The following is a 13,726-nucleotide window of genomic DNA, read 5'->3' as shown; positions in this document are numbered from 1 at the left end:
GACTAGCTAAGGCATGAAAAGATTTAAAATCTGAGCCTATATTTTGCTGCTGATTTTTATCTACTCATCCATTAATGAATTTGTAGCATTGCCAACCTGTAGTTTCTGCCTGTTGGCCTTCAGTGGGACTGAGGCCACGTCCAGCGGCTGCCTCAGTAGCCAGTTGGCCTCCCGGGTCAGTGAATGCACCATTTGAAGACACAAGGGACCGACACTGGGCTCCGATGACACTTCCTGAGAAAGACATTACTTAGGTGAAGTAATTTAAATAGTTACATTACGTATTTAACAGGGTAACTAGTAAACTGTAATCTATTACATTTCTAAAGTAACCTTCACAACACTGATGACTAGCAATCTTTATTGATGTTTAAAGTTACCTTTTATGTCACATTTTGTCTTGTCACATTCAAAATAAAGTAACAGGTCTTGATCCTAACAGTTTGAGATTAATCCTGTAAATTATGAACATTTTAAATTCGTTGTATTCATTTAATCTCGGCTGTACCTTCATGTACAGTCTGTGCCCGTGTGGAAAGAACAGGGAGAACCTGCATACTTACAAACATTGTCCTCTTCATGCAGTCAGCCCACTGCTTGTTGACTTTGCTGAGCTGCTCGGCCAGAGCGAGGCTGGTTGAAGATTCTGTCACTTCAATGAGCGAGTTGCCCGCCTCGTTTAACTTGGCCTGACATGACGTCCACTCACTCATGTCCTACATTAACCAAAGCAAAACATAAAATAATAATCTTGCAGCTTTCAAACTGCAACAGACAGTCATAAAGGAATCTTTCTGAGTTATTCATTGACAGACTTCTAGATAAGAGGTTACCTGCGTGGCCTCAGCAGCAGACTGGGCGTGTGAATGGATCTTCTGTGTCAGCCATGTCTGCAGAGACGTGAGGCACTTGTTGTAAGTCTCCCACGCAGACACCGCTCTGTCCATTGTCCCTCTCACAGCCGCCACAGCCTGTGTGACCAGTTCAGCTTCTTTTTCTGCTTCCTTCACCTGACGAGTAACAAGCTGGGAATCTTCACCTTCAGGAGAGAAGAGTGTGTGGAGGTAAAGAATAAAAATACAAATAAAAATAAAATCTATCATCTACAGTGTTCACGACAAAGATTAAGCTACACATTTAGCTCATACCTAGCGCTGCCTTGCTGGTGTAAGCATTCGCCTTCTCCTTCAGGTTTTGGAGAGCGTCCATCAGGATTAAAAGCAGGCCTTGGCGCTCCACTGTTTCCTAGAAAAGAAACCAAGAAAAGTGATTACGTTTGCTGTTTTTTCAGAAAGTACAAGTTGTCAGATGACTAGATTTTTAAAAATGCTGACGTTTGTTTAAAGTTACTACGAGGAACTTTTATTTTGTGTTGATTTTGTTGGTCCCTGTGGACAAAAGCGGTTTCCGAGCACCAGAGTCCCTTTAGAAAACCTCTCATGTTACCATCTCCCAGTAATACTGCTCACAATAGTTTCTGGAACTGGTGTAACAAAGTTTGATGTCTTGCTCTTTCAGATACGTACATGCCAGTCCTGCAGAAGCAGAAGAATCGTCTCCTGGGATCTGTAGGGAGCTTTCCAGGTCTGAACCTTCGCACTGATGCGGCCCAGGAGATCCAGCACGGTGTGACGGGCTTCCTGGTATTCCAACTTGATCCCTTGATACTTGGCTGTAACTCGGATATTAGTTAGGCTGTTTTCAAATAAAGAAGGTGTTAATGCATTCTTTCATTATTTTATTGGAACCAAACTGTAGATCATTTGAATACAAGGAATTTAAAAATGAATGGCTTTAAATGTCAATATTGATTTTAATACGATTCAGTAATAACAGAAGTTGAATAATTACGTCACGTACCGTCTTTTTATCTCTTCAAACTTTTCAAGGGGCACTACTATGTTACCCAAGTCATCCATGTTATGGAAGGTATCAAGGATATTGACGTGGTGGCTCATCTCCTTAATTAAAGTCTGAAAAAAACAGCAAACAAGATTATTAGAAGTTTAATGGCATAAGTCTAAAAATATTGTCATGCCGTTTGTTCATATAAAGTAAACATCTGTCCCATTCTTGTCCCATAGCTACTTCAGGGTTTCAGAACATTTTTGAGAACGGGAAAGATCAAATTTGTCCTGCAGCATCAAAATAAAAACAACCTTTAGCGTGTCTTGTTGAGCTCTCGCTTCTTTAGCAGCATCTGCGTGATCTTTCACTCTTCCTGCATCTTCTGTAAGCGCTGCCTCCGCTCGCTGCAGCCACACGACGACTGAGTCCAGAGGAGGAGGAAGGCTCGAGTCCAGGTCTGCTTTACATCTCTGCAGCTGGGGATTGACACATAATACACAACTCGGTCATTGTAATGTAGTCTAATGAGTTCTCTGTAAGCGTGTCTCATTCATCTGGAGAGAGACAGAAAGAAAGGAAGTGAATCTGCAGACACTTAATGCCCTAAGAAACACACACAGGATGCATTAGGGAGCATGGATTTCCTCACCTCCTGCTCCAGACGATCCCACGCTATCCTGAGAGCACACTGCTCTTGGCTCAGCTCAGGGCGGCGTCTTATGGCAGCCAGGATGGTCATCACTGGTCTCCTCTGCTCAGCGAAGGAGCCAGCGAGGTTCTGAAACACCTGACGAACCAAACACAGCTTCTGATCAATATACAACAGAGCAAAATAATGACACACAACAATGAATGATTTCTTGTGCTTACATGATATTTTTCTGCAAAGCTGGATTTCTCTGCAGCCGTCCGTGTCTCTGACAGTTCCTGGTAGGCTTGCTGCAGCCAGCATGTCACCTCTAGCGCTCGCTCACTTGGAGAGACCTATATTTTCAAAATGTAAACTGTCAGTAACTACACTTCTGTATAAGCGTGATAAAAAACAATTTCAGACCTGCATGATCAGTGGACAAATATAAGAAGCGTGTGCCATACTCATACAGACCTAACCGTTAACCTCAACTATCAGCTCTATGAAAGCAATGACTTTTGACCTCTGGAAACAGCAGCGGAAAACCATTTTTTACCAACCATTTGTCCTCTGCAGGAATAGCCATGTGAGAAAGACAAATATTAACTGACGGAGGACTTCTCTGCTTGGTGTATAGCTACCTGGCGTAACGGTGAGACAGCGATTGCTGGAGTGAGGTAAGCAGGCATGTTGACAGGTGAGAGAGAAAAAGGCTGGACCAGAGGAAACAGCTACACCACCGCCACCAGAAGAGAACAGGAAAATGAGGAGAGTGTGGGTTCAAGCTCGAAAGAGGAGAGGAAAGCAGCATGAAACAGTCACACTATTAAACCTGTTTCATGCTTCTTGCGGCCAGTGCAGACAGCGATATTGCGCAATTGCAGCCTGGGTGACGAGAGGGTCAAAGCGCTGAGCCGTGCACCTCCAAGATTTTGTAACTACGCAGACGGGGTCGCACAGACCGCGTTGGCTCAGCTGTCAATCAGTTTTCAAAAAGTAGACTAGTCTACAACAACAAATCAAGACTACAGTAGAGATGAGGTCCATTCTTGGAGCTGCTCTGACTGCAATCAATATGAACGACCAGACATACCGTGCTGACCGTGCTAACCACAAGATGCATGAAACAGGTTTTACCCTGCAGTTACTTAAGTTTAAGAGGGAAGATGTAGACTTGACTGAAAACAGTGCTGTCAGTTCTGCAGTAAAGTCTTCAGAAGGTGTGAAAGTCAAAGTGACACTGCCTACCTGCAGATGGTCATCAGGTGCCGGCATGTCATTGGAGTACTGTAGAAACTGGGCCACGTAAGTCATAATGGACTTCTCATCGGGGTCTCTAACATCCACATCTGAGGTGAAGGTAAATACACAGAAAGGCGTTATTGTTGATCAGTGTGGCAGCAACTCAACTTTCATTTTAAATGATTGACTGACCAAATTTCAAGACTTTTGACCAATCAGAACAAACAAGTGTCATTTTTCCTCATCATACTAAATATAGTCTTTTGGGCACAAATGGGTTAAATGACATTAAACACCAGTTTTATGTTTGTTGCTCAAGTATATAATAATAATATATAATATAATAATACACTTCTTTTTCTCTGTGCTTCCTAGGAGCAGTAATTAATCAATACATTTATTTTCTAACTATTCCATTGCAGCCACACGTTTCACCTGCTCCTATGTACAACAACCAAGGTAACACAGTTATGTCTGTGGTAAAATGGGTGAACAAAGTAATATTCATTTAAAATATCCTGTCATAACTACCATAGCCAAAGGATTACATTTTCTGATTGGTATTAGTAATTTGTTATGCTACTGTTTAGAACTACTCAACACTACTACGTAGTAAGCCTCACCCTCGGGCTCCAGCAGGCGGGGGATGTGGAGCTCCCTCTCGGCCAGGTGAAACGCCTCCTCCAGGTTCTCCTGGTTGCTTCTGGACTGGACCAGTGAGAGATCAGCCAGCTGTGGTCTGAGAGAACACAGGATGGCCAAGAAGGCCTCTCCACTTCTCCAGCTCGACTTAAAGTTCTTCACACTGAAGGAGCAACCAACCCTAGAGCGAGAGAAAGACAGAGGGAGAACAAAAAAGCAAAAGAAAGAAGAAGGAAGTGTTGCTCAGGATTAGTGGTTTAATGAAGACCAGAATGGTCTGAGCCAATCTGTCTTGTAGCAACATAGAAAGTTCACTCATTGCTTTGACTGTAACATTGCCATCAAGCAATTTATAGTAGCTTATCCATCTGTTTTGCATGACTTTGAACTGTGGGATAATAAAGGTTAAGTCATGCAAACACAGGGACAACATGAGAACCCTCCAAAGAAAGGTGCAGGACTAGCTGTCATTCCACCATGATACTCAGAACACTTTTCAGGTATCCAGTGTTAAACAAACCCAACCTCTCGTCATGACTTTGTTTTTAGCATTTACATATACAGTGGATTAAAACTTACTTTTTGCATTGGTCCCTGACCCACATGAGCAGGGCCTTCTTGGCGGATATTCGGAAGCGTTTGTGGAGAGGCGACGCCCGGCCTGCAGGGACTGGACTAGCTGGGACCGAACTGCCGGACCAGGAGTCCAAGCTGGTCAGAGAGTCCATGGAGGAATGACAAGAGCTGTAGGAGAGAGTGCTGGCCAGCTCCTCAATCTAAAACAGAGATAGTGAAACAATATATTGATCTCCTTCTACTTCCTTTTACACAACAGCAGGTTAATATGTGGTGATATTAGTTTACCGCTGGTGCTGGTACTCACATGACAGTGGAGGATGATGGTCCATACGAGTCCGAGGATGATGGAGGGCCGTCCATCTATGATATCTGGTATGTTTATGTTCACCAGTTTGATCTACACCAACCAACCAGAACAAATGTTAATAAAAACACCCTGCAGATTCTGATGCCATGTTGTTTTTGTTTTTTTTAAATGGAAACTTACAGATTTTTTGAGAAAGTGCAGCGCTGTCTCAATGTCGGCTCTCTGCTGGAAAACCCCTCGACCCCTTTGTCTTTTCTGTGGAGACAAATCACAACATCAGCTTTATTATTATGTTCATTTTACCACGTTTTTACCTCCCCAATACTTTAATTAATTATAGAACTCTGGGAGGAATTTGTAATCTATTCAACTCACTGATAACAGAAGCACATTGCAGTAACTCACCATAGGTTGGCCACTCATCACCTCCAGCAGGTCAAGCAGATGTGACCCATCTCTGAGGTCAGAGAAGAGGTCCGACACAAACGAGGGAGGGCATCTCTGTAACAATGCACACAATTAAGACTTAATAAATACATTGAAAACAAAGGAGTGGGTGAGTTCATGGTGAAAACTATGATCCATCATTCATTTCACCTGTTCCATCTACTAGTTAGTATCATGGTACTGATACTGAGATAATCCACATACGTGCATAGCCTAAAGTTGAATGCGTAAAAAAATAAAATGTGTTGCATCTCTTCTCTTGTGAATCTCAAGCAAGTGAAGGCTGTGAAGTAGTGGCCAAGGGGAGGAGGGAGAAGTCATGGAGGCCGGAGGAAACTTCACTAAGTGTAGGTTTTATCTGTTGCATAAACATCTGTCTACTTAAGAACAGTTAGACTGGGCCCATGTCTACTGGGCAGCTACCGGCAAACTGCTGCACCAACTTCCAACTACAACCATGAACTACACAGAGGAGTTTCTGCTTTTAAACAGGAAGCCCCTCCTACAGAAAAACCAAAGTTAGTTAATAATCAATTAAGACACCTGAATAATATTTCTAAGTAAAAACAATAAAAACGGTTCCTAATCATTATTCAAATTTTCCTAACATATGCATATCAACAATATAGGTTGTTTAAGGAACTTTAAAAAGATTATTCCCCGAAACAATGAAACCAACCCCTCTGTACTCTCCTTAACATGGTACAGTCTGAGTTCTATGAAACCCATTGGATGCTTTTACTTCCTGTTTGGCAGTTTGAACCCAGAACCAGCAGGTTATATGGATGAAAGCTATGATTGTTCATGAACAATGTGAATGATGACTGTATGCATACTGAAATGCTCTGAAATTACTTTTGTAAGCATGCTATACCCACATGTGCTTCCTATGCAAATAGAACTGCAGAAACTAGAATATGTTTCACCTGTGTGCAGCCTACTCTTATAAATGTAGCCTACAAATGCATCTAAGTTGAGCTACAGAATTTTAGCCACGCACCCACCACTTAGCAGAACAGGAAGTCCAAACATGTTGCCAAATGTGCTGCGTTCATTTACAGCATCAACATCAATTTTTCATCGCACCACATTCATTTGAGGCCTTGTAAAAATATCAAATCGATAACAAATTAGACCGCTGCATATAAATAACCCTGGGTCATATTTGGTGGGAAATTGGCTGCATCATTTTATACATAACAGGAAGTTGTTCAGGGTTTCCTCGTAAAATGATTTCTGAAATGTTTCTTTTTACAAACCACACGAGAAAATCTTAAGTGCAACAGGAAGCAAAGTGGTTTGTGGGAAGTGCGATCTACTTTGTGGGAAATTGATTTTGTAGTGACGTGATCTTTCATCTAAAACTTGCTGCCATGAAACTGGATTCATTCAGAAGTTTCTGGGTCAAAGCTTTAGGTCAAGTCCCAACAGTGACCGTTGTCCTCTAGACATGAAGGAAGTGTCTCCTGTTGGGGGTTGTCAGTGGTGTAACTCCGATAGGTGTGACAGATGGCAGCTTATGAACCAGTGATTTTAGAGCGCAGTCATATGGACATGAGGTTATGAAGAGGTGTCTGGATTCAAATTACGTGCTGTGCTGCTTCACTGAACCACTATTTATACTCCAGCTGAGTGTCTCTTTCCAACATGATCCGTGGTGAGCTGCTTCACTGCACCTCACTGTGTGAACAATGAGTCAGCATGTCTACAGCCTGGTCCATATCATTTACAGCCCTACCACAGTATGACATCATGTCATTTTTCAACACGCTCTAAGTAGAGTTCTCCAAAATGTATTTTCATATCTTAATTCTTGTCCAAATATTGCATATTGAAAAGCCGTTAAACTCTGAGCATAATACATCCGCACTTGTGATCAGTCAAACTTTTACTGAACCGTACGTGAAAATAAAAAGGCCAACAGGTAGAGTATTCAAAACAGGAAGAAGAGTAAAGCCATGCAATACATGCATAGCTTATACACCTGCAGGCTTGTGTAACATTTTCTCCTCAGTCCCTTTCTGCATCACTACTCCAGCTTCAGTTGTGAGACGTTTCTTGTTTTCTTCAACAAATGCAACAAAAGTTTGTATTCATTTATCTTATAAGCATCACACGTAAATATGATATCTCAACATACCTTAGAGAGTTGAGCATTTATCCAGTTGGTGAACGTCCTTTTCTGAATCTGCTCATGCTCCACTGTCGAGGAAACAGACAACAAAAATTATAATATATATATATATATTACAATATAAACATTCAGAACAAGATGGATTTAAATTAGGTGTGGACTGGATGCTAAAATCTTCTTTCTCAGATGATATTTGATTGCTGTAATATGCTGTAAATGATTTTTTTAATGGATTTTGGATGCTTGTGTTTGCTGGCAGTAGCAAAAAGGTGCACACAGTAATTAATTAGGTGATTAATTAATATGACCGTCTATGTGTCCAGCCCGTTCTCATTCCCAGGGCATCAAATACTGAGGCTTTGTCACAGCCGTAAACGTTCGATACCACACCGGGCATTCCATTAACTATAATGTAAACCAATCCGCTGCAACGGTATACGCTCCAAGAAAGTGCACCAGGAGGGTGGAGACGTAGTTTAAAGAGCAAAGAGACACACTTGGCGGGCGGGAGGGGAGGTGGATGGGTCCAGCAAACACGAGGCTTTCATCCAGGAGACCGCCGTTGGTGTCCTGTGTAAAAGTTTCACTTCCACGTTACAATCAGCTGTTCGTTTGTGTGCCTTGTTCACAACGTCCAGTTTCATTTTCACTGAACAAACTTAGTAGTTTTAAGCCCTACCATGTCGTTTTTTTCTAAACCTAACTATAGTGGTTTTGTTGCCTAATCCTAAAGTGATGCCAAGGGTAACTTGGCCGAAAATAAAGTGGCAACAAGGGGAGGTGTATGTGACGAGTTGGGATGAGAAAGTGTGGCAGCGTCACTTCTCATTTTGGTTTACACTGGGCAAAGTCACATGCATGCAATCAGGTTTTGCCAACAGTGAATAAGTTCAAATAAAACACATCACTAACATAATGCTATATAATAACACTTAGAGGGATGCTTTTATGACATTTTTTTCTCAAAAAGGGAAATCAAAAATACAGACCATCAGAATGATTTATACAAAAGTTCCACTCATTCATAATCAAAGCATTAAATCTGAAATGGTTGTTTTTTTTAATTCTCCAGCTGGACTGAAAACAGCAACTAATACAAAATGCACAAACACTTGTCAATTACATTACAGTATATTCCTCAAAAGCAATCTGACTTTCTCTGACCATGTGCTGCTGTAAAGTCCATAACAATCCAGATATTCAGTGGGAACACTGATCTGAGCTGCAGGTAACATAAGCTACTCACCGACAACAGAGGGCTGAAAGACTTTTCGACCCTCCATGATTATGACTAATAGTCAATAAATCCATGTACATATTGAGTGAAGCTTCTACTTCAACCAACATATAGCTGCCTTCTCTAACATTAGATCACCCAGAGTGGCAGGCTTCCTCTTGAAGCTAAAGTAAGGCTACCGGCTGGGAACCCGGCCACAACACGGGTTGGCTTCCAAGACGGTGACAGACATAGATACTGAGCAAAATATACACAGTCACACTCACAGCGATGATGGACTCCCAGACAGACATGTGCACACACACAGTGAGGGGATTTTGGACATACATGGTTCTGGAGAGGTACTAATCTAGATCCTAAGCTTCTGTTGCCAAAACATGAACCTATATGTTACTATATATAACATTATAAAGGCTTTCCTTGTTACAGTATTATGGAACGGCTGGGTGCAACAGTAAGTGAAGCCAATCATTATCAACAAGGATCATTTTGGTGTCAATTACCGACTCATTTACTACTCTAATTAAATTGTTCTGAGTCTGTTCTCCTGCAGACCGAACAAGCTGTTGAGACTATTTTATGATCAGTCTGCAGTAGCTAAAGGAACTTGATGTTTTGTCTGAGAGGCAATCAGAAAACCACACAGTCACTTTCAGATTTATGAACTCACACTTGTAGATATCAGATTTGGCAACACACTCGGTGAGTCTGTCGTTTGTTTAAGAGCGTGCCACGGCAGGATACTCCTGAGCGTTTTAATCCGTGGACTCCACCCAGTTCACCTGACATGCCCAGTACTAACAACACTATCTGGCTTCAACACATTCATAATAATAATAACTTCCTGCTTCAAGCTATTGTAAGATGGCATCAGTCAAATATGTTTTGTCAAGTCAAATTGCAATCATAGATCTTTACACGTAATCGATCTTTAACATAATGCAAACACAATTTAATGTTGTGAGAGTATGTATATAGAGAGATATCAACTTTGTAACATCAGTTTTAGGTAATTTACCATGTGAATTACTTTTTCCCTCATACTCAGGCACTAATAATCCCTGATGTTTTAAAAGCACAACTTTTTACAGCATTACATAATGACAAAAAATCTGCACATCTTGCCATCAAAATGAATATTTTTAGCTCATGTAAAACAAGATTTATTCCATGTTAATACATGCACCGCTTACAAAGATGCAATGCTTAATTCAACAGGTAAAATGATCAAAATTGACATTGCTTTCAAAGGTGAGATAACACAATTGGGAGAACCAGCATGTTTGGTAACTAAATATTTGTCCGATCAATGAATATGGTGACTTTCGAGGTCATTTTAATGACTACAGCCATCATTACACATTAACTGTGAAGTAGTTCTGCCTCCTGAGTAACAGGAATAGTTAGTTTGGTCATCACTTGATGCGATGTGGTTAAAGACCAGTTTGACCAGGAAATGAAATGTTTCATCTAATTAATGATGGAGTCACATGCAAGCCTATTGTTGTGGACCAAACTAACATCTTGGCTTTGTCACGGCCTAAAATAGATTTATTGCCTGAACTTAAGCAAGTGTTTTTGTTTAATTCACAACGTTAAGCACGGGTTTACTATGACAGAAAAAGTGACGCCGAGGGGGTCAGTATATGACGAGTTGGGATGAGAACGCGTTGAATCTCAACACATATGAAATAGCAAACAAATAGGAAAATACAAATTGTCAGTGGAAGTGTTTCTACAATGTCTACAGGAGTGCTGGACACACTGGCAAACCTCTACCACCTCCTCTCTCACCAAACACTAACAAGACAACAATACATACAACTGAACTAGTTGACAGTTAACCTGCTTTTAAAAAAGACAAACAGTTATCTTTTTTTTACCACTTTTACTTTTTAGTCACTTTCTTTAGGTTATGAATTCATAGTGCGTATTATATGTCACATCAGAGGGATGCAAGAAGACACATTGAAATAGTATCTCCTCACATTTCAAGGTTTGGCCACCACTGTGATTCCTCATTAAAGCACATCACATGTCACAACATCTACAAAAGTACAGGAATAGACCGACCTTGGAGGAGCATGTGCACGTTGTCAATGTCCAATGGAATGCCTCCATCGTCTTCCTCTGCTCCGCCTGATGCCATGTAGCCTCTGACTGCAGCACGAAGTCAACCTCGGGAAGATCCAGGAGACACAGATTAGTATATCGTCCACTCAAGAGAAATCTACAATGCCGAAAACGAAACTAAATGCTGAGGGTAAATACTGCAGTGTCAAAGTCTCTCCCAAAACATTCAAGTTAGCCGCCTCCAACGCCTGGTTAGTCATGTTAAGAATGCACCCATACACACCCTGACATTACAACACACACACACACACACACACACACACACACACACATGCAAACACTCAAACAAAGAGCTCAAAGAGGAGGAATACCTGCAGTATGGAAAGAGCCAGTACCACACTGTCATAACACAGATATACAAAAATAGACGGCGTAGTCACAAATCTCCAACATACCTGTAGCAGAGCTGTAGTCACTGAAGACAGCTAGTGCATAGTGCATTACAATGAAGAGCCCAGTAGAAGTAAAGTACAATAAATGTCCTCAGCTGTGTCCTCTCATATTGGCACAACTCTGCGATCATTCACTGTGTTGAGTTCCTTCAAATAGGACTTGGCTTTAGGTGCTCACAAATGAAACAAGGTGCCTCTTGCCTATTGGAGCATGAGGACAAACAAGGGTGGAAAGTCCCGCCCACGCTGACTGTACTGTAGGCCAAAATCACTCCTGCAGGTTCTCATACAAACTTTGTTCCCTCTGGCTAAAAAAGTAATAACAAATCCCAGAGTCGATTAGTTTGGTTTTCAGCTTTGTTTGCAAAACGCTGACCCTCGTTACTCATGTTTCAGGAGACAAAAACACAACAAGTGTCTCTACTTATATGTTCTTTTTCTGTGAGCTGGTGCAGTAATGTAACATTTGACACTGAGAAAGACCTTTGGTTTGATGCATCAATGTGAAACTGTCAGGATCCCTTTTAGGGGTCATGTCAACTCATGACTCCGCAATATACTTAATACAAATTCAATTCTGCTTTCTCTTTCTCCGTCAGTTTCATTTTGAGTTATAGGGATGTTTTAAGGATTTTCCATTCACCCTGAAGAGAAACAGGGCGCACCGACAGTGGAGCATGTTACACAATGGCATCTTTACCCTTGAGAGCAGTGCCAGTGTTTTATTTGTTGTTTCATTATGGTGAGCAGACAGAGCTGGTGGACAGTCCGTGTGCCACGCAGCAGCTGCACCCTCACCTCACATTCCCACCTCCGTTATGGCAACGGCACAGGCACCAAAAAAGCAGAACAAGATATAAGACTTAATTGTTCCACTGGAAAGAACAGAGATTATAAAAGCACCAATTAAAGGAAACTGGTATCAGGTTGAATTGCATGAGTATGTGACAGTCATTATGTGACGTCAAGCTGGCAGCGCACAAAGACACAGCAGCTCGACACTCCGTTTCTGTGCTTTTTTCTGTGTGCTTTTGTTCATATATTTGTTCACAAATGCTAAATTTAGTCATATAAAAAAATACTGAACACTGACACTGACTGTCTACAATAATACCAGCACCATGATACTTACATTTACAACTACTTTATATATGTCTATACAGTTTTACATTATGTTTTAACATTCCAACTGCACCCTTTGTATGTACATATAGAACTACAGATGTTTACATTCCAACTGCACCTTAGTTATTCCTTTGTACATTTTTATTCCTGTATTTAGAGCTGTATTTATGTTCTACATGTGTATATAGAGCCAACACAACTCAGCAACGTGCAATATCCTACTTTTATAGGTCAAGCAAATAATGTATATACATATAAATATATATTTTTTTTACACTTCTTTATTTGCACTACTGTTTAATAGACGTGTATGCACTGTCAAGATTGCTATCTAATTTCGTTGTACTCTGTTCAATGACAATTAAGGAATTCATTCTCAGACTTATAAACTACATTTTAACCATAATTAACATTACATCTACACTACCTATTTTACTGACTGTATTAAATATATTTTTATTAATTAATTCTGTATCTGTGTTGTGCAGCACATAATCCCCACATTTCAGATTCCATATAAATCCAAAATGAGTCAAAAGAAGAGAAGATGACTCTGTTGTAGTATTTATAGTCATACAGTATGTCCTCAAGGTGGAGCCAGGAGACAGCTATAGACAGGCTTCAAATACGCTCTCCCCCTCTCTCATACACTCTCTATACCACCCCCCTACTGTATCCCTCTCTCTCTCTCTCGCTCTCTGGTACCTGATTGTTTGCACACCGGCAATATTTTCACTATCTGTTTATCTGTTTATATCTCTCAGAACGTCATTATCATGCTACTGTCAAATCCTTGTTTTAGTGTTATACGATACCAGTCACCCCTGTGGAAACACTGGTATAACTGTCTTTTATAAAAAGTGGCAGTTTTATTTTAATGTATGTATTGTTGTTTGTGCTGTATGGTTTTTAATGGACTTCGAGTCTGTCAATAAAGATTAATTGAATTGAATTGAATTTGATATCTGTTTATATCATGTTTATTTTGTTTATATCTTATATTGTATAT

General features: G+C 40.7%; 1 protein-coding gene across 3 annotated transcripts in view; it reads right to left on the bottom strand.

Annotated features, from left to right (window-relative positions):
• syne2a (spectrin repeat containing, nuclear envelope 2a) overlaps positions 1–11,774 on the bottom strand; it is a 90,080-nt gene extending 78,306 nt beyond the window's left edge. For all 3 annotated transcript variants that reach the window (XM_074614846.1, XM_074614847.1, XM_074614848.1), the window contains exons 1-18: positions 11,596–11,774; positions 11,141–11,245; positions 7,837–7,898; positions 5,655–5,750; positions 5,430–5,504; positions 5,247–5,339; positions 4,943–5,139; positions 4,345–4,544; positions 3,728–3,828; positions 2,719–2,832; positions 2,498–2,635; positions 2,160–2,324; positions 1,861–1,973; positions 1,527–1,695; positions 1,149–1,245; positions 834–1,039; positions 564–716; positions 97–234 (exon numbers count right to left, since the gene is read on the bottom strand). In XM_074614846.1, coding sequence (XP_074470947.1) covers positions 97–234; positions 564–716; positions 834–1,039; positions 1,149–1,245; positions 1,527–1,695; positions 1,861–1,973; positions 2,160–2,324; positions 2,498–2,635; positions 2,719–2,832; positions 3,728–3,828; positions 4,345–4,544; positions 4,943–5,139; positions 5,247–5,339; positions 5,430–5,504; positions 5,655–5,750; positions 7,837–7,898; positions 11,141–11,216 — 2,193 coding nt within the window. In that variant the 5' untranslated portion in view covers positions 11,217–11,245; positions 11,596–11,774. The remainder of the gene's footprint in view (positions 1–96; positions 235–563; positions 717–833; positions 1,040–1,148; positions 1,246–1,526; positions 1,696–1,860; positions 1,974–2,159; positions 2,325–2,497; positions 2,636–2,718; positions 2,833–3,727; positions 3,829–4,344; positions 4,545–4,942; positions 5,140–5,246; positions 5,340–5,429; positions 5,505–5,654; positions 5,751–7,836; positions 7,899–11,140; positions 11,246–11,595) is intronic.
• Positions 11,775–13,726: the final 1,952 nt, after the last annotated feature.

This window comes from Sebastes fasciatus, chromosome 18 (assembly GCF_043250625.1).
Source record: "Sebastes fasciatus isolate fSebFas1 chromosome 18, fSebFas1.pri, whole genome shotgun sequence".
Taxonomy (NCBI): Eukaryota; Metazoa; Chordata; class Actinopteri; order Perciformes; family Sebastidae; genus Sebastes; species Sebastes fasciatus.
This window is presented reverse-complemented; position numbering and strand designations above follow the sequence as displayed.